This window comes from Heptranchias perlo, unplaced genomic scaffold, assembly GCF_035084215.1.
Source record: "Heptranchias perlo isolate sHepPer1 unplaced genomic scaffold, sHepPer1.hap1 HAP1_SCAFFOLD_63, whole genome shotgun sequence".
In the NCBI taxonomy this organism is placed as follows: Eukaryota; Metazoa; Chordata; class Chondrichthyes; order Hexanchiformes; family Hexanchidae; genus Heptranchias; species Heptranchias perlo.
This window is the reverse complement of record NW_027139655.1, coordinates 3,140,544-3,161,347: the sequence shown is the minus strand read 5'-3', so window position 1 is coordinate 3,161,347 and position 20,804 is coordinate 3,140,544. Positions and strand designations below refer to the sequence as shown.

Sequence of the window (20,804 nt, the reverse complement as noted above, 5' to 3'; positions counted from 1 at the left end):
CTCTCCTGGCCCAGGGCTGTGGGGAGTAAATAGGAGCTCACACTCCCACGGCGCTGCATTATGAGCAGGTACCGAGTCAGTCTCGGTTATGCCCACGCGATTCCACGAGTCCGGGAGTGTCAAAATGCGCATGGTGAACAATCCCATTTCCTACATCCCTTCCATCACTTCGGTGGTAAGACAGAGGATTATAAGTGATAAATAAAGCAAAGTAATCCTTCGGTTGCTGGTTCAATTCCAGATCGAAGGAATAAGTCTGCTTTTACAGTCAGCAGCAATTATCTCAAGGTGGCCCTCTGAACTTTACAGGCAGCCGACAGCTTAACATGTTGGCGCTGAGGCCCAGGACACCTCTTTTCCTTCCTCAAACCTTAAAGCTTCAGGTGTCTGCCCGAACACGGCTGTTTCACTCGAGCATTTGTCTCTGCTCTCCAGCAGGGGGCGCCTTTGAGGAGCAACTTCTTAAAATTTCAAAATATACTTTATTTCATAAAATGTAAGGATACCTACAGTTCAGGGTAAAAGTCGCAATTTCAATTCAAAACAATACAAAACAGATCGCACACACTATGATCCAATTATTTGAATACAAAACACAGTACATATTTTCTAATACATTCTGTACAATAAAAGGTGGGGTGGCTTTACACGGTGGCCTTTCCCCATAGACCCTACGCGTAGGCCGCACCTCACTTCAGTGCGTCCCGCAGCACATACTCCTGGACCTTGGAATGTGCCAGGTTTCAGGTGGACCAAAGAGCCTCCTTCACCGAGTTAATGGTCCTCCAGCCGCAGGTGATATCTGTCTCAGTGTGCACCCCGGGGAAGAGCCCGTAGAGCAAAGCGTCCTGTGTTACCGAAGTGTTGGGGATGAACTGGAACAGAAACCAAAGCATATCCCTCCACAACTTCTGCGTGAAGGGGCAGTCTACCTGGAGATGGACGATGGTCTAGTCCGTGCTGCAGTGTTGAGGGCAGCTCGCAGTGGTGGAATGACCGCACTGGGAGGGCCTTTCTCACCACCATCCAGGCCACACCCTGGTGCCTGTTGGTCAGTTCTGGTGATGAGACATTGTGCCAAATGGCATCGACCTTCTGGTCGGGGTACTGCCCGATCGGATCCACCCTCTCCTTTTCCTGCAGGATGCCAGAACGTTCCTCTTTCGACCACCGTCTGACGGCCTTGTGGTCCAATTGTTTCCTCCTCAGGAATTTGTCCACCTGGGACACGTTGGGGTGGTGGGGGGGGGGGGGATGTTGCGGTCCAGCTGGACGGAACGTCCCGCGTTTGCTCGGCCAGCATGGCCAAACCCAGTTTTCTCAATGTATTGGACAGGTAGAAACTCAGCACGTAGTGACACTTGGTGTTTGTGTACTGGGGCTCTACACACATCCTGAGGCAGACACACACAAACGTCGCAGCATTGGGGACGCTCTTCCCCCCTTTGTCTGGGGGTTTCTACATGATGTCCCTGTGGACACGTTCCAACTTGCGCCTCCAGACAAAGTGGAAGATAGCTCTGGTGACTGTGGCAAAGGAACTGGGGGGAATGGGCCAGACCTGAGCCACATGAAGTAAAACTGTGAGTACCTCACACTTTATCACCAGGTTCTTGCCAGATACATTTTTGGTTTGAAGCCTGGGGCCCCCCGAACCCGATCCCCAGCACCATCACGTAGCCAGACATGACGGTGAAGGGGACAAAGGATTGGGTCCCCCACCTGCCATGGAACATGGCCTCACCCTTACTACAGTTGACTCTGGCCCTCTGAGGCAAGCTCGAACTGGTCGCAGATGCCCATCAGTCTGTGGACCGACTGATCGGAGCAAAAGACGGTGACGTCATCCTTGTACAGGGAGGCCTTAACCTGAGAGCCTACACTGCCTGGGATCGTCATTCCCCTGATACCTGTGTCCTTCTTGATGGAGGTGGCAAATGGCTCGATAAACACATGAACAAGACCGCAGAGAGAGGACAGCCCGGCCTGACTTCAGATCTGATTGGTAAACTCTTCGACTCCCGCCCATTGATTAGGACTGCGCTATGGATGTGCGCGTAGAGCAGTCGGATCCAATCGCGGAATCCCTCCCCAAACCCCATTTTGGAAAGCACGTCCATCACGTACGTGTGGGATATTCTGTCGAAGCCTTCTCCTGGTCCAGGCAGATGAGAGAGGTGTTTACCACCCTATCCTGCACGTTGGTGATTGTATCCCTGGGTAGCACAAGGCCATCAGAGATCTTCCTGCCGGGTACAGTACAGGTCTGATCGGGGAGGGTCACCCGCTCCAGAGCAGATTCGAGCCTGTTGGCGATGGCCGTGGACAGAAGCTTGCAGTCGGCATTTAGCAAGGACATTTAGCGCCAATTTCTGATTTCTCCCCTCACCCCCTGCTGCTTTCAGATGAGGGTGGTGATGCCTTTCCTCATGAATTCTGAATGCTGCCTGCCAGAAACAAACCCAGCACACTTCCAGTCCCACAGAGCTGAACACAACCCAGCCAGTAAACCCGAACTCTCTTCAACAAACGGCAGTTGATGCAAGCTCAATTGTTAATTTTAAATCTGATAGTGAAAGATAGTTGTTAACCAAAGGTTTTATGGGATATGGGGCTAAGGCGGGTATATGGAGTTTGGTCACAGATCAACCATTAAAGGCGGAACAGGCTCGAGGGTCTCAAGGGCCTATTCCTGTTCCAATCTTCCTATGTACTTATGTGTCAGTTTTCTGTGTTTGTAAACACTACACTGTATTTCCCTCCGTGTCCAGCACTGTGAGGCCTCCCCCGATGTGTCAGATCACTGGGCAGTAAATTGGGTCGTGTAACACCAGTTCTATCGGCGCGACGCGGCCTCCCAATGTGCCCACATGGTGTCCGGAACCCGCGCACATAAATCGAGCGTGACATGCTCCGTAGGCCACCTTGGAGGTGATGCTCCCACTGACACTATGGGATAAGATGTTGAAAGTAGTTGCTTATTAATAGCAGAGAGAAACACTCCAGTGACACAAGTAGGGCCCATGGAGACTGACATTAATTACAGTCACTGAACAAACAGATTCAGTTATCAACTTTAAATCCAACAATGTTTATATCACAACATATATTTAACCAAATATTACACAGATGGAAAACCCAAAGCCCAGTACATTATTTTAATAAATATTTGAAAGAAGAGAATCCATGAGACCCACAGTCTGACAGCACTGATGTGAAGCGAGAGCAGCTTCATTTACAGATTGCAGATTATTTCTGAGTGAAATCCTTTAATTTCAGAGAGTTTCTAACCACTTCTCAAGGGTTGGGTTTAAACTCAGAGATGGGAACTGAACCATTCTACTGGTCAGTTTGGAGACCATTCTGCGAATATTGGTACAATCTCTGGATACCCCGTCAATATTGGCAAGTTTATGGATCCTCTTGTAAATAATGGGGCAGTCTCTGGATCTACCTGTAAATAATAGAATAGTCTTTGGATTCTACTGTAATATTCGCACAGTCCATGGATTTCACTGCAATTATTCATACAGAGTATGAGAAAGGCTCTGGATACTTTAAAATATTTATCCACTTCCGGATTTCCTGACACAATCTGTGGACTGTCTAAATGTGTACACTGCCTGGTAACACTGTAAATATTGAATCAGTCCCACAGACCCCTGTAAATATTGACATAGACTGAGTCCAGCGTGAATGTATACAATCTCTGGTAGCACTTTATATATTGACTCACTCTCACAGGCCCCTGTAAATACTGACATATTTTGGGACTCCCTGAGTGTCCACAGTCCTTGGTATCCCCGTAACTATTGACTCACTCCCACAGACCCATGAAGACACTGATAAAATGCAGGAACTGTCATAATACCTACAGTCCTTGTTACCCCTTTAATTGTTGATTCACTCTCAAAGAAGCCTGTAAATACTGATACAATCTGGCGACTCCCTGAATGGCTACAGTCCTTGGTACCCCTATAATTATCGACTCATTCTCACAGACCACAGTAAATACTGACACAATCTGCGGACTATCTGAATATGTACACTCCTTGGTACCTCTTTATATATTGACTCACTCTCATAGACCCATGTAAATGAGGACACAATCTGCAAACTGTCTGAATCTCTACAGTCCTTGGTACCCATTCATATATTGTCTCAATATCACAGTCACCCATAAATACTGTCACATTCTGGGGACTTCCTGAATATCTTCAGTCCTTTCTACCCCAGTAAATATCGACTCACTCTTACAGACTCATCTAAATAATGACACAGTACGGCAATTGTCTGAATATCTACAGTCCTTGATACCTCTTTATATATTGACTCAATCTCGCAGACCCCTCTAAATACTATCACAGTTTGGGGACATCCTGAATATCAACAGTTCTTGGTACCCCTTTATTTATTGACTCACTCTAAAAGAACCTTGTAAATACTGATACAGTATGGGCACTCTCTGAATGCATACAGTCCTTGGTACCCCTATCATTATCGACTGTCTCTCCAAGACCCCTGTAAATAATGGCACAATCTGGGAACTGTCTGAATATCTACAGTCCTTGGTACCCTTTTATACATTGACTCGCTCTCACAGTGCTCCGTAAATGCTGCCACAATCTGGCAACTGTCTTAATAGCTAAAGTCCTTGGTACCCCTTTATATATTGACTCAATCTCGCAGACCCCTGTAAATACTGTCACAGTCTGGGGACTTCCTGAATATCTACAGTCCTTGGTATCCTTTTATTTACTGACTCACTCTCAAAGACCGCTGTAAATACTGACACAATCTCGTTGCTGTCTGAATATCTACAGTCCTTGGTACCCTTTTATATATTGACTCACTCCCACAGACCCCTGTAAATACTGACACAATCTGGGAAACCCTTGAATATCTGCAGTCCTTGGCATAATTTTATATGTTGACTCACTCTCACAGACCCCTGTAAATACTGACGCAATCTGGCAACTGTCTGAATAGATACAGTCCTTGGTATCTCTTTATATATTACAGGAAGGACGTAATTGCTCTGAACAGAGTGCAAAGAAGATTTACAAGAATGTTGCCAAGTCTTGAAACTTGCAGCTACGAGAAGAGATTGGATAGGCTGGCGTTGCTTTCCTTGGAGTAGAGGAGGCTGAGGGGAGACTTGATTGAGCTGTACAAAATTATGAGGTGCCGAGATAGAGAAGACAGGAAGTATCTGTTTCCCCTCGCGGAGAGTTCAAGAACTCGAGGACATAGATTTAAGGATTAGAGGGGAAATTAGGAAAAACTTTTTTACCCAGAGGGTGGTGGATGTTTGGAATTTGCTGCCCGAATTGGTGGTAGAGGCAGGGACCCTCAACTCTTTAAAAAAGTACCTGGACCTGCACCTAAAGTGCTGTAAGCTGCAGGGCTACGGACCGGGTGCTGGAAGATGGGATTAGAATGGGCGCCTGGTTGTTCTTCGAGCCGGCGCGGACACGATGGGCCGAATGGCCACATTCTGTGCTGTAGCTTTTCTATGGTCCTATGGTTCTGTATTGATTCAATCTCGCAGAACCCTGTAAATATTGTCACAGTCTGGGGACTTCCTGAATATCTACAGTCCTTGGTACCACTTTATATATTGACTCACGCTCACAGAACCTTGTAAAGACTGACACAATCTGAGAACTGTCTGAATATCTACAGTCCTTGGCATCCTTTTACATATTGTCTCACTCTCAGAGATCCCTCTGCATACTGACACAGTCTGGGGACTCCCTGAATGTCTACGGTACTTGGCACCCTTTTACATATTGTCTCACTCTCAGACATCCCTCTACATACTGACGCAACCTGTGAGCTGTCTGAATATCTATAGTCCTTGGTACCCCTTTATATATTGACTCACTCTCACACAACCTTGTAAATACTGACACAGTCTGGGGACTCCCTGAATTTCTGCAGTCCTTGGTGCCACTACAAATATCGACACACTCTCACAGACACCTGTAAATAACAATACAGCGGCTGGGGACTTCCTGAAAGTCTGCAGTCCTTGGTACCCCTGTAATAATCGACCCGCTCTCACAGACCCCTGTAAATGTTGACACAATCTAGGAACTGTCTGAATATCTACAGTCCTTGGCACCCTTCATATATTGACTCACTCTCACAGACCCCTGTAAATAATGACACAATCCGGGGACTTCCTGATTATCTACTGGCCTTGATAGCCTTTTCTATATTGATCACTCTCACAGACGGCTGTAAATGATGACACCCATCTGGGGAATTCCTGAACATCTACAGTCCTTGGTATCCTTTTATTTATTGATCACTCTCACAGACCCCTGTAAGTACTGACACAAACCCGGGATTTCCGGAATATCTATTTCCTTGGTACCCTTCAACATATTGACTCACTCTCAGAGATCCCTCTTCATATTGACACAATCTGTGAACTATCTGAATATCTACAGTCCTTGGTACCACTTTATATATTGTCTCACTCTCACAGACCCCTGTAAGTGCTGTCTCATTATTAGGACTTCCTGAATACCTGCAGTCCTTGGTCTCCCTGTAAATATCGACTCACTCTCAAAGACAACTGTAAATAATGAAACAATCTGCGGACTCCCTGAATTTCTAAAATCCTTGGTACCCCTTCATATAGTGACTCACTCCCACAGACCCCTTTAAATCATGATACAAACTAGGGACTGTCAGAAATATCTACAGTCCTTGGTACCCCTTTATTTATTGACTCACTGTCACAGAATCCTGTAAATACTGATACAGTCTCCGGACTTCCTGAATATCTAAAGTTCTTGGTATCCCTGTAATTATCGACTCACTCTCACAGACCTCTGTAAATGTAAATGCTGAATCTGGGAACTGTCTGAATATCTACACTCCTTGGTATCACTTCTTATATTGACTCACTCTTACAGACCCATGTAAATACTGACACAGTCTGGGGACTTCCTGCAAATATACAGTACTTGGTACCCCTTTATATATTCACTCACTCTCACAGACCCCTGTAAATACTGACACAATCTGGGGATTTCCTGAATATATAAAGTCCTTGGTACCCTTTTACATACTAAATCACTCTTAGAGATCCCTCTATATTATGACACAATCTGGAAACTGTCTGGAGATCTACAGTCCTTGGTAACCTTTTATACATTGACTCACTCTCACAGTCCCCTGTAAATACTGTTACAGTCTGGGAACTTCCTGAATATCTGCAGTCCTGATTTCCCTTTTATATGTCGACTCACTCTCACAGACGCCTGTAAATAATGACACAATCTGGGAACTGTCTGAATATATACAGTCCTTGGTATCCCTTTACATATAGGCTCACTCCCACAGACCCCTGTAAATACTGTCACATGAGTAGGCCGTTCAGCCCATCATGACTTTTATACAGGAACAGGAAGAGGCCACAGTGACCCAGTGATTACCGTGACCAAGTGATTCCTCAATGCTGCACAGAGATCCCACAGTGACCCAGTGATCCCACAATGTCCCAGTGATCTCACATTGTCCCAGTGATCCCATAGATTCCCAGTGGACGCACAGTGCCCCACTGTGTCCCAGTGATCCCACAGTGTCCCAGTGATCCCACAGTAACCCACAGTGACCCAGTGATCCCACTGTGCCACAGTGATCCCACAGTCACACAGTGATCCCACAGTGTTACACAGTGATTCCACAATGACACAGTGATCCCACAGTGACCCAGTGATCACCATGACCAAGTAATCCCTCAATGCCCCACAGAGATCGCACAGTAACCCAGTGATCCCACAGTGCTCCCGGTGATCCAGCAGTAACCAATACACAGGTCACGTGAGTCCCATTGTGTGCAGCCTGTGGTGAAGGCCTCGGTCAGTCCCCTCTGGAGAGAAAGCTTATTTTCCAAGGATTCCTCCTCCTCCGCCCAAAATTTCTCTTTCCACATCTTCATATTGCGGCATTTCCACAAAAATAATCCACTTGCGAGAGAGAAATAAGGAATTGATTAAAAACAAAGCAAGAGATGAAAAAAGCAGAGCAAGAGCCCAGAGCTCCCTCACACTCACATTCATTCCGTTCCACAGGCAATCTCTCAGCAAACACCATTGATAAAATCCCCAGTTACAAAGCAGAGAATCTGAAGAGAAGAGAGGAAAGTTGGGAGAGAGAGAGACTCGGGACAGACTGAAGAGCGCATGTTGTTTCACTCTTTCTCTAATACAAGTTTTCAGGGTTTTCTCTCCTGCTTTGCCACTCACTCATTCCCCCTAAAAGGTGCCGGTCTGACTCTCTGTCCTGGTCAATATTTGCTGCAGGGTCCAAACTGCCCCGAGTTCGTTTTCTCTTCTGTTCCTGGAACAGGGAACAAAAAGATGAACGAACTTTCCCTTTGCTCTTTACTCTTGTTTTAATTAGCAGTGGATAAAAAGCCTGTAGTTTGTGGTCAACGTACAGTTTGTGACTTTTTCCAATTAGCCAAAGAGTTCAAATAAATTCATGTCATTTAAAAGAACTAAAGCAAAGAACTTAAAACAAATCGACAGCAAGATCCCTCACTCAGTTACAGGGACAATCTCTCAGCAACATTCATTCACACAGAAACAAAGACCAGTTTATAAAATAGATAAATGTAAAGATTGAGAGGCAATCTTTATAGACATAACAACTGGTATTTATATATAAGAGCAACTACTACAATAACAACTTGTACATATATATTTATATATTTACACATTACCACTACTACATGGCCCAGATAAGGGTTGTGGGGAAAGAGCTGAGAGGGAAATGGGATCGCCCTTTCAAAGAGCCAGCTCAGGCACGGTGGGCTGAATGGCCTCCTCCTGTATCGTACCTACTATTATACTATGAAAAACAACTTCAAAGTCTGGGACAGGAAAATAAAATAGCCGCCTCGACGGCAGCCATCTTACTGAGGGGCAAGCTGGCTATCATACCTGGGGTCAAGGTGGCAATCTTATTGGAGTCAAGGTGACCATGTTAAACAAAATGGCTGCCCTGCACCTGAAACGAAATTGCCCCCAGTGAGGCAGCCATCTTCATGACGGGTAGGGCGGCCATATTAGTGAGGGGCAAGGCGGGCATCTTAAACAAAATAGAGGCCATGAAGTTTAATCAAAATAGCCGCATTGAACCGGAAGCAAAATGGGCACAGTAAGGGTGAGGGGCAAGGTGGAGCCTGTTATGGTGAGAGATGGAGAAGGTTCATTTCGTGTTCCTGTTAAATAATTGTTACACTATAGTTAAAGATACAAACTGAGTGAGACTGGCACTAGCTGGTTTTTAACACAAAGGTAGCGGTGAAGTGAGGGAATTAAACACCAAAATGTGAACTTCTGCAAAAAATGGATTAACATTTGGTTATTTGGAAGCAGTGCTGAAGCAGAAGGAGAGACCAGACATTCGGAGGAAAGGTCCAATTAGCCATTTTGTGTAGAGAATGGAATTCTGGCTTCTATTAAATAATTCAGAGAAAAATTGGACTCAATCTGAATGTTCTTCTGATCTGGGATTTTCTTTATTTCTCCATTATTCATATTTTTCTTTAATTTGAAATAATAACAGTGTTTCTAACAGTAACAGATCAGGAGAGTGCTGCAGGACCATGTCCAGTTTAGTAATAGAGCAGAAGAGGTAAGAGTACATAGTGATTTATTACAGAATCCAGCAGCTCACTGGGAAAGTTACACATGGTCCAGATGGAGGAGCGAAAAGGCGCAAAGTGATTTTACACTTTAATTTGGGGCAATGCCTTTTTATCTCCATGAGGTCTAATTTTACATTTAACTTAATGAGCTCTTTTTCCTAAACAGACTTCAGACACAAACCATGGCGTCATAAAGAAAACAATCATTTATTATTATTAATTCATTCGAAAAATTGACATTACAATTTAAACAACATCTTGGGTTTATGCCTGATTTAGAATTGCTTTAACAACAAAAAAACAACACATTCTGAATTCCCCAAATGCATAACCGTTTGGAAAGGTTGCAGCAGTCGTCGTGGATCTGTGTCTCTCTCCAGTCAACAGCTGCCCAGCTTTTAGAGACCGTTTCTACACAGAATCACACCTCTGGGACGGTGACTTGTCAACAATAGGTTCCTGCAAATACAACCCATGATAGATTGACACTTCACTTGTTTTCTCTCAGTGTCCACAACGTAGCCAAGTTAAGTTTGGCAGGTGTTCAAACCACCTCCAGACCTCCTGGAATCGTTCTTGTTGCTTTGGTGATCTCTCCTCTGCTGTGTGATCTTTTACAATGTGCCATAAGCAATGACGGGTACGGTAGCATGGTGCTTATGTAGGCCTCGACTAATATTGTAGAATCATGTGTTCAAATCCCACCACGGCAGCTGGGGAATTTAAATTCAATTAATTAAATAAAATCTGGAATATAAAAAGAAGCTAGTATCAGTAATGGTGGCCATAAAACTACCGGATTGTCTTAAAACCCATCTGGTTCACTAATGTCCTTTTGGGGTAGGAAACCTGCAATCCTTACCCGGCCTGGCCTATATATGACCCCAGACCCACAGGAATGTGGGTGATTCTTAATCGCCCTCTGAAATGGCGTAGCAAGCCACTCAGCGGTTCAAGAAGGCGGCTCACCACCACTTCTCAAGGGCAAATAGGAATAGCGATGCCCACATCCCATGAACGAATAAAAAAAACCTTTTTCCTTCAGACATGCTGAAGCTAGTTTAGTCTCAAGCTTTCGTTTACCAGATGAATTTAAACTACACAGAGCAGCTGGGAAACTCCTGCAGTAATTAATGGTCAGGTCAGGTATACAGGGCTGAGTGACTTTATTGTGCAGCGTCCAGGCATCACCTTTAAAAATGTCAAAATTAAATCCACAAGAGTGTTACCCCAGAACAAACATGAATTGTCTGACCTGCTTCATCTGCTGCTGTTCTGCTGGTCAGCGCTCTCACACACTCCAGGCTGATTACACAGTTTGTTTGGTTATTTAATGCTTTCTGTGTTCTATTCTCACTCCTGTCTCTACCCTCCAATCACTTTATATGTTTCTCCGCCTTTCATTTCACTTATACTTCTATCAATTTATAATCCTTTGTCGCTGTCTCTCTCATTGCATCCCTGCCTACTTTCTCTCTCTTATATATCTACTTTCTTTCCTCCTTCATTTTTCTCTCCTGTCTTAATAACCCACTCTTTACTTCTCTCTGTCTCCGAGTAACTTTGACTCTGCCCCTCTTTGTTTTTCTCTCTCTCACACACACTCTCTCCCTTTTATGTGAAACTGCCTTAACTTCCTGCGCTTTTTTAATCGTTACGTTTCTTTGTTCCTTGAGTTCTTTCTCCGTCGGTCTCTCTCTCTAACTCTCTCTGTCTGCCTCTCTCTGTCTGTCTGTCTGTCTTTCTTTTCGTCTGTCTAGCTCTGTCTGTCTCTCTCTGCATGTTTCTCTCTATCTGTCTGTCTCTCTCTCTGTCTGTTTCGCTCTGTCTGTCTGTCCCTGCCTGTTTCTCTCCGCCTGTCTGTCTGTCTCTCTTTCCGACTTTCTCTCTCTCTCTCTGTCTGTGTCTCTCTCTCTCCCTTTGTCCGTCTCTCTCCCTCTGCCTCTCGCTTCCTCCCTCTGTTTCTCTCTCTGTGTCTGTCTGTCCGCCTCTCTGTCTGTCTGTCTGCCTGTCCAACTCTCTCTTCCTGTCACTCTCTCTTCCTCTCTTGCTTTTGTCACTCTCTCGATCTCTATCTCTGTTTCTCTCGCACTCTGTCTCTTTCTCTCTTTCTCTTTTTCTCTCTCACTCTTCCTCGTTCTCTCTCCCTCTTTTTCTCTCTCTCTTCCTCTTTCTCTCTCTCTGTCTCTCTCCTTCTCTTCTCTGTCTCTCTTCCTCTCTCTCTCCTTTTGTCTCTCTCGCTCTGTATGTCTGTCTATCTGTCTCTGCCTCTGTCTCTTTATCTGTCTGTCTCTCTCTTTCACTCTGCCTACCGCTGTCTCTCCTTCTGTCACTCGCTGTCTCCTGCTGTCTCTCCCTCTGTCTCTCCCTCTGCCTCTTTCTGCCTGTCTCTATCTATCTCTCTCTCTCACTATGTCTGACTCCCTCTCTCTCTGTCTGCCTCTGTCTCCATGTCTACGTCTCTATCTCTCTCCATCTGTCTCTCTCTCTCACTCTGTATCTCATCTCTGTCTCCCACTCTCTCTGTCTCTCTCGCCCTCTGTCTCTATCTCCCCTTTGTCTCGCTCTCTCTATCCCTGTCTTTCTCTCCCTCTTTTTCTCCGTCTGCCTCTAGCCTGCAAATCCTGCCTAAATGTGTCAGTTTATCTGTAAAATATTATATCAGAATCAGATTTAAGATAATTTCTGGGCTCTGTGCTGTTAATATAAAATGTACTTTCCGTACCCTGGGAAGTGTAGGGGATGGAGTATGAAATGGGATTTAGTTCTAGTGCTTGAAACCCTTCAGCTCTTTCTATGATTTCACTAATTTAACAATTAGATTGAGTGGATATTTCACCGCGTTCTTCAGCTCCTCTCTGAATTTAGTCTGGGTCAGGACATAAATACTCGTGTTTGTGCAGGAACTGAGAAGCTGCAGCATCTTTGCTGTGTATGATGTGATGTACTTAGGGTCGGTGTCGGAGGAATAATACCGAATGTCTGCAATCCGCAGATAAATATAATATACAACCTTTGTCACCCATAACAATATAAAAGAGCCCGATAAACTGAAGAGTAAAATGATGGATTTCTTTCGGTTCTCCATCTCTGGATCACTCTGATTCTCTCCATTGCTGCGGGCCCGGAGTCCCCTGCGGACTCGACTGGACATTAAAATACGCCTGACCGTCAGAACATTGAGCAGCAAAATCAGACAGAACGGGACACAAGGGCTTAAAATGAGGTGAAACATCTCAAATGCGGCCCATGCGGGGGAAGTACGGAAGCTCGGTTTAGTCCCACAACCCCAGGGAACATTATCAATTATAAATTGAGGTTCAAGTGTAAAGGGCCAGGGGACACTCTCTAAACAGCCCAGCACACTCACTGTTCCCAGAACCACAGCCGCCGTTCTCTCGGTGCAATATTTAGTTTTCAGCTTCTCACAACAAATGGCCACAAATCGATGAAAGGTGAAAGCGACCGTGAGCCAGACAGAAACCACCGTAGTTGCAAAACCCAAGAAGTAAATAAAACTACACACGGGAGTAATGAGTAGGAATGACCATGGGAAGTACATCACATTAATCCGGCTCAATATCGGATCCGCTATAATGACCATGAGATCGGCCACTGCCATTCCCACCAGGTAGACACTGATACATTTGGAGAGACCGCACTTTCCTCGGGACAGGATCACAATCGCCACCAAGTTAACTGTAAGAGAGAGAAAAGGAAGCAGAGAAATTACTGATCAGACCTGGAGTCAAAGCAGCAGTTTGAGAGGATCTGAGGTGAAATTTCCAGCTTTGTTGCTGCATCGAAGGGTGGAAAGTGATTGATTGACCTGGGAAGCGCTTTTGGGCAGAGAGTTGTTTTTAAACACAATAATCAATAATGAATTGCGAAAAGGGAAACTGGTGACCGAGCCAGTGAGTGAGATTGGGAGGGAGACAAGGAAAAGGACATGTAGGAGCTGGAGGGGAGTCAGGAGCAGATGGTTTGGAAAAGTGGACAAACTGAAGGAACGGATGAAGAGACAGAGGATTCAATGCAGTGGGAGGAGAGACTGGGATTCACAGATAGAGACTGCAGCAGAGTGTTAGAGGAAATCTAATCTGTAGATCCCACCAACACATTAAACTAATACATTCAACACTTCATTTCTGTGGTTATTGGTGTCAGGACACCTGTGTTGGGTATAAAATATGTTCAATAAAATTACTTTGCACATTCAATTAAAATTAATTGAAAAGTATTAATTAAATCAACCTAGTTGTTTATTGAATTCAGTCGAGTTTTAAAAATACAGTATCCGAATAATTCATTATGATCAAGAAATTACTGATTCTATTCTTCAAGAACATTTTCATTATGTTTATTGTTAAGATGGAAAACAAGGAACATTCACAAAAAAACAGACTGCGGACCTGACAGGGATAGAAACATGAGGAGCGAGTCCCACAATAAAAACTCACCCAATCTGACCACATCATAATAACACCTTCAAATCACATTTTCAATGTTTAATTGTACTGGAAGATTCAGCAGTTGATTCTGATGAATTATTCACATCACAGCCTCTCGCTTTCCCTCTCAGTCGCCCTCTCCATCACTCACTCCACTCTCTTTCCCAAGTCCATTTTCATATCCGATTAAATCCTATCACCCTGTGCCTGCATTCTGTTCACCAGCCCCGTTTCCCACCGATCATTCTCTCAGTGTCAGTTTGTTAAATAGTGAAGCCTCTGTGGAATAGTTTAATATTTCCACAGATCATCCAAGTCTCCACCTGATCACCTGCACTGTTCACTTCATCTACAAATCATGAAATAAACAGAATCGAATGCCTCTCCCAGACAGATCCCAAAATAATTGAGATTCCTTCACCTGTAATTATGAAGTAAAGGGATAAATGGCGGGATTGTTCAATTAACAAAACGCCAACATCATACTTATAATCTACAGATCAATTGAAGGGCTTCTGATTCCAACAGATAAAGTGGACGCTGATACAATATAACCTCAAAACGTTTCATTTTACAGTGAAGTCCAGTGACAGTCAGTGAATTCATCCACAGTGAAGCAGAGGAGGAGATGTGAAAGATTCAGCAGCAAACTCAGTTCAGTAACCAGACATCTGAAGCGGCGTCAGATACACACATAATGAAATAATATTTCATAACAGTCATCACCAATAAATACATTGAAATCTCAGTTAAACTGAAGCATGTTATTGGGGAGGGGGACATTGCGCTGCCTTCTTGTAACACTGAGACCGTGAGCTGTCTCATTATCAATCACTGAAAACACATTGATGAAAATATATTCCAGGACATGTTAGTTCCACAACATGAAACTGTTAACAGCTCCTGATGGTCTGATACCAGCTCTTGGTCCAGACACCTGATTCCCATACATTCAGTACAGGGAATAAGCCAGTAACAATGCCAGGTTTGAATGATGAGCATTACAGACACAATGTGTCTCCTGCAAGACCGAGTGTTTAGAAGCTAAGGACACACCATTATTCAACAGTATATTCAATGTAGAGAATAATCCAGTAACAATGCCACGGTTGGATACAAAATATCATTACGATATAATGTAACTCCTACATCACCGAAAGAGCAGAGACTTAATACATTCCAAAACCGATAGAACAGAACAGGCCACTGTGTAAAATATGCAGGAAGAAAAAATAATTTGCCAACTGCAGCAGCAGAGTTAACACCGATTTACACCATTAACAGCTGGGATAACGGCTTACCCGGAATTCCAACGGCTGCAAGAACTGGATAATAAATTAGCATTATCTGATGGATTAAATTATATCCCATTTCTGTGAGAAGCACTGACTTCTGTTGGCCTGGAAACCACAACTCTGGCAGGCACTCTGAGCAGATCCATTCCAACAAGCCCTGATTTATACAGGGGATACGTCTCCACTGACACGGTTTTACCCCTGACCATTGCTGTTAGTTACAGTCAGTTTAACAAACATATTACGTCAGCAGCTTTGACTCCGATGTAAATAATGTGGTGAATAAAACAAAAACATCTCAAAGTCCAGGTTATTACTTAATCAGACCTCTCTCAGGAATAACGTTTAAATCTGTTCTCATACAGGACTGATCCAACAACAATGCGCGGGTCCATTTACAGTCTTTATATAATTGTATTGACCATGTACACTCCTGGAGATTCATTTATAATTTAGACAGATTTCTCTGCAGTGTGGACTGAATCCAGGGACACAAACAAACTCGTTTCACTCTGTTCCTGCAGTTTCCCAGTTAAAATATGAATTGTGAGTCTCTGACACGAGGACAGTTAAAGGGCAGGTTGTGGATTGCAGCCTAGAAATGACTGTGGGTGATATTAGGGGACGGACACTGAACGTGTCCCATTGACATTCCTCTCTCCGCTATTTTACTGCAGATGTTTACCCGTTTGTTCTACATTGGTAAACGGCTCCAGCAAAATGCGTCCCGTGTAGCACCGAGCTGTGCTCATGACCCGATTTGACCTCCATCACAAAGGCCCTGTGATTCCCTCACCCGCCTCCATTCCGTCCTCAGCCGATTGCCATTGAAATCCTCATTAATGGCTCTGTCCCCTCCAGACTCCATTCTTCCAATGCACTCCTGGCCGGCCACCCAACCTACACCTTCCATAAACGTGAGCTCGTCCAAAACTCTGTTGTCCGTGTCCAACCAGCACCAGGTCCTGCTCCGACTCACTGACCCTCACTGGCTCCCAGTTCCATATCAATTAAATTTAAAGTTCTCATCCTTGGGTTTAAGTCCGTCCATGGCCCACCCCTCCCCATCTTCACATCCACAGCCAACCCACCAATGACCTCCTCAGCCATGGTTTACTGGCCTCCTTTGCTAGGACTCCCCTCACTTGGTTCCACTCACCTATCTGACCAGAGCCAGGAGAAGCTTCTCTTCCCACCCTATCACCGTTATCTCTGATGTCTCTAAAGGGTCAATCCTTGGCTCCCTCCTCTTCCTCATCTACATGCTGCCCTTTGGTGACACAGTCCATGGACATGGACCAGCTTTCAGATGGATGCTGACAGACCCACCGCCTCTCTTGACCCTTCGTACAGGAACAGAGAGATCTGGGTGTACATGTGCACAAATCGTTGAAGGTTGCAGGGCGGGTTGAGAAAACAGTTTAAAAAAGCATACAGGATCCTGGGCTTTATACATAAAGGCATAGAGCACAAAAGCAAGGATGCCATGATGAACCTTTATAACACACTGGTACGGCCACAATTGGAGTATTGTGTCCAGTTCTGGGCCCTGCACTTTTGGAAAAAAATGTGAAGGCCTTAGGCAGGGTGCAGAAGAGATTTACTGGAATGATTCCCGGGATGAGGCACTTTTATTGCTTGGATAGACTGGAGAAGCTGGGGTTATTCTCCTTGGAACCGAGAAGGTTGAGATGAGATTTGATCGAGGTAGTCAAAATCATGAAGGGTCTGGACAGAGCAGATAGAGAGAAACTGTTCCCATTGGCGGAAGCGTCAAGAATCAGAGGACATCAATTGAAGGAGATTGGCAAAAGAACCAAAGATGACATGAGTAAAATCTTTTTTACACAGTGAGTGTTTAGCTTCTGGAATGCACGACCGGAGGGTGTGGTGGAGGCAGATTCAATCATGGCCTTCAAAAGGGATATGGATAAGTGCTTGAAAGGAAACAATTGCAGGGCAACGGGGAAAGGGCAGAGGAGTGGGACGAGCTGGCTTGCTCTTGCATCGAGCCGGCACATACTCAATGCGTCGAATGGCCTTCTTCTCTGCACTAAGCTTTCTATGATTCTATGGCTCCAATGTTTTTGTTTTTGTATTTGTCAGACCCACATTCTGTTTTAGATGAGACACAATTTCCTCCAGTTCACAATTGGGAAGTCCGAGCCACGGCTTTTTGATTGGTGAATCGCTCACCACTCCGGTCCTCCAATTCTGGCAACTTGTGCATCCACAGTCCATTTTTTCCAACTTTTGACAGCTGTGCCTTCAGCCATATCCACACTCCAGTGTGTGGTCTCCGTAAGCCCCTCTATCTCCCTCTCCTCGTTTCAGGTACAAGCCGTGGCTCAGTGGTAGCACTCTCACCTGTGAGTCAGAAGGTTGTGAGTTTAAGTCCCACTTCAGAAACCTGAATACATAATCCAGGCTGACACTGCAGTGTAATATCGAGGGAGCACTGTGCTGTCAGATGGTCAGTAATGAGAGAGCACAGTGCTGTCGGATGGTCAGTACTGAGGGGGCACTGTGCTGTCGGATGGTCAGTACTGAGGGAGCACAGTGCTGTCGGATGGTCAGTACTGAGGGGGCACTGTGCTGTCGGATGATCAGTACTGAGGGGGCACTGTGCTGTCGGATGGTCAGTACTGAGGGGGCACTGTGCTGTCGGATGGTCAGTACTGAGGGGGCACTGTGCTGTCGGATGGTCAGTACTGAGGAAGCACTGTGCTGTCGGATGGTCAGTACTGAGGGGGCACTGTGCTGTCGGATGGTCAGTACTGAGGGAGCACTGTGCTGTCGGATGGTCAGTACTGATGCAGGACAACAATGTCGGAGGTACCGACTTTTGTAGGACGCATTAAAGCGAGGGCTTATCTGCGCTCTCTGGTAGGTGTAAAAGATCCCCCAGCAATATTCAAAATAGTGCAGGGGAGTTCTCCCCGGTGTCCTGGCCAATAATTATCCCTCAACCAACATTACTTAAACCGATTTTCTGGTAACTTATCTCAGTGAATTGTGTGGGATCTTGCTGTGTTCAAATTGGCTGTCGCGTTTCCGACATTACCACAGTGACTACACTTCACAATGTACTTCATTGACTGTTTTGGGACATCCTGAGGTCTTGAAAGGCGCTATATGAAGGCAAGTTATTTCCTTCTTTCAGACATTCCATGAAACCCATCTCTTGCTCCAAGCTTTTGTCATCCCTTCTAATATCTCCTTCTTTTGTGCCTTCTTTCGGGCACTATCGGGTCCTGCTCTCCTCTAATAAAACTGCTCACTATTCCAGGATCATCCTGGAATGCAAAGATAACCCCCGGTTTCGATTCTGCACTACAAACCATCTTCTGAAACCCCTCTCCCTTGCACCCTCCGCCCTCACCTCCAATGAAAAGTGCAAGGAGCTCATGGAATTCTTTGTCACGAAGATTGTGTCCATCCGTTTCGCTGCCTCCCTTCCACTGGCCCACCAAGCCAGACTTCCCCTACGGCTCCACCCTGCCCTAGCCCTTAACTCACAGATTTCTCTTGTTTCTCTCTTGTCTCCCCTCATACCCTCTCCGAGCTCATCTTGACCATGAGACCCACCTCCTGCTCCATCGACACTAATCCCTCTAAACTGTTGACCACCCGACTTCCCTTCCTATGTTAGCTGATATTGTTAACGGTTCCTTCTCCTCAGGTACTGTCTCCCTCCCCATCAAATCTGCCATCATTACCCCCTGTTCAAAAAACCCAAATTTGACCCCCCTGTCCTTGCAAACTATTGCCTCCATCTCCAACCTCCTTTCCTCTCCAAAGTCCTTGAACATGTTGTCGTCTCCCAAATCCGTGCCCATCTTTCCCAAAAATCAATGTTTGAATCCCTCCAATCAGGTATCCGCTCCTGCCACAGCACTGAAATTGCCATTATAAAAGTCACAAATGACATTCTATGTGACAGTGACCATGGTAAACTATCCCTCCTTATCCTTCTCGACCTATCTGCAGCCATTGACACGGTTGACCGCACCATCCTCCTTCAAGGCCTGACCTGCGTTGTCCAGCTGGGTGGGACTGCGCTCGCCTGGTTCCATTCTTATCTATCCAGTGGTAACCAGTGAATAACCTGCAAAGGCTTCTCTTCCTTCTACCGTATCGTTACCTCTGGAGTCCCCCAAGGATCTATCCTTGCTCCCCTTCTATTTCTCACCGACATGCTGTCCCTCAGCGACATCATCCAACATCACAACGTCAGATTCCACGTGTACAGTGACGACACCCAGCTCTACCTCACAACCACCTCCCTCGACCCCTCCACTGTCTCTCATTTGTCACATTGCTTGTCCGACATTCAGTAGCAGATGAGCAAAAATTTACTGCGACTATATATTGGGAAGACCGAAGCCAGTGTCTTTGGTCCCTACCACAAACTCCGTTCCCTAGCCACCGAGTCCATCCTTCTCCCTGGCCGTTCGCAACGTTGGCGTCCTATTTGTCCATGAGATGAGCTTCTGAACACATACCCGTTCCATCACTAAGACCGTCTACTTCACCTCCCGAACATCACCCCCGTCTCTGCCCCTGCCTCAGTTCGTCTGCTGCTGAAACCCTCATCCTTGCCTTTGTTACCTCAGGACTGCACTATTCCAATGGTCTCCGGGCCGGACTCTTATCTTCCACTCTCCATGAACTTGAGTTCATCCAAAACTCTGCTGCCCGCATCCTAACTCGGAAAAAGCCCCCTTCTCCCATCACCACGGCCCGCATCCTAACTCGGACCAATTCCCTTTCTCCCATCACCACGGCCCGCATCCTAACTCGCACCAAGTCCCTTTCTCCCATCACCACGGCCCGCATCCTAACCAGGACCAAGTCCCTTTCTCCCATCACCACGGGCCGCATCCTAACTCGGACCAAGTCCCTTTCTCCCATCACCACGGGCCGCATCCTAACTCGGACCAAGTCCCTTTCTCCCATCACCACAGCCCGCATCCTAACTCGGACCAAGTCTCTTCTCCCATCACCACGGCCCTCATCCTAACTCGGACCAAGTCTCTTCTCCCATCACCACGGCCCGCATCCTAAGTCGGACCAAGTCCCTTTCTCCCATCACCACGGCCCGCATCCTAACTCGGACCAAGTCCCTTTCTCCCATCACCACGGCCCGCATCCTAACTCGGACCAAGTCCCTTTCTCCATCACCACGGCCCGCATCCTAACTCAGACCAAGTCCCTTTCTCCCATCACCACGGCCCGCATCCTAACTCGGACCAAGTCCCTTTCTCCCATCACCACGGCCCGTATCCTAACTCGGACCAAGTCCCTTTTTCCCATCATCCCTGTGCTCGCCGACCTACATTGGCTCCAGATCCGGGAGCGGCTCGATTTTAAAATTCTCATCCT

At 45.8% G+C, this 20,804-nt stretch overlaps 1 protein-coding gene across 1 annotated transcript; it reads right to left on the bottom strand.

The window, feature by feature from the left end:
• Positions 1-743: 743 nt before the first annotated feature.
• LOC137317684 (probable G-protein coupled receptor 139) lies at positions 744-15,495 on the bottom strand. Its single transcript, XM_067980853.1, has 3 exons — positions 15,426-15,495; positions 12,489-13,372; positions 744-875 (listed from the first exon to the last, which is right to left on the bottom strand). The coding sequence occupies exons 1-3, from the start codon at positions 15,493-15,495 to the stop codon at positions 744-746; spliced, it is 1,086 nt and encodes a 361-aa protein (XP_067836954.1).
• Positions 15,496-20,804: the final 5,309 nt, after the last annotated feature.

Bases quoted from the DNA above. Each gene is read 5' to 3' on its own strand.
- LOC137317684 (XM_067980853.1), bottom strand. From the start codon at position 15,495: ATGGGATATAATTTAATCCATCAGATAATGCTAATTTATTATCCAGTT. The intron at 13,373-15,425 runs GTAAGCCGTTAT...TCTCTCTTACAG, and splicing joins TGCAGCCGTTGGAATTCCGG to TTAACTTGGTGGCGATTGTG. The intron at 876-12,488 runs GTTAAATTAGTG...TTTCTGTTCCAG, and splicing joins AATATCCACTCAATCTAATT to TTCATCCCCAACACTTCGGT.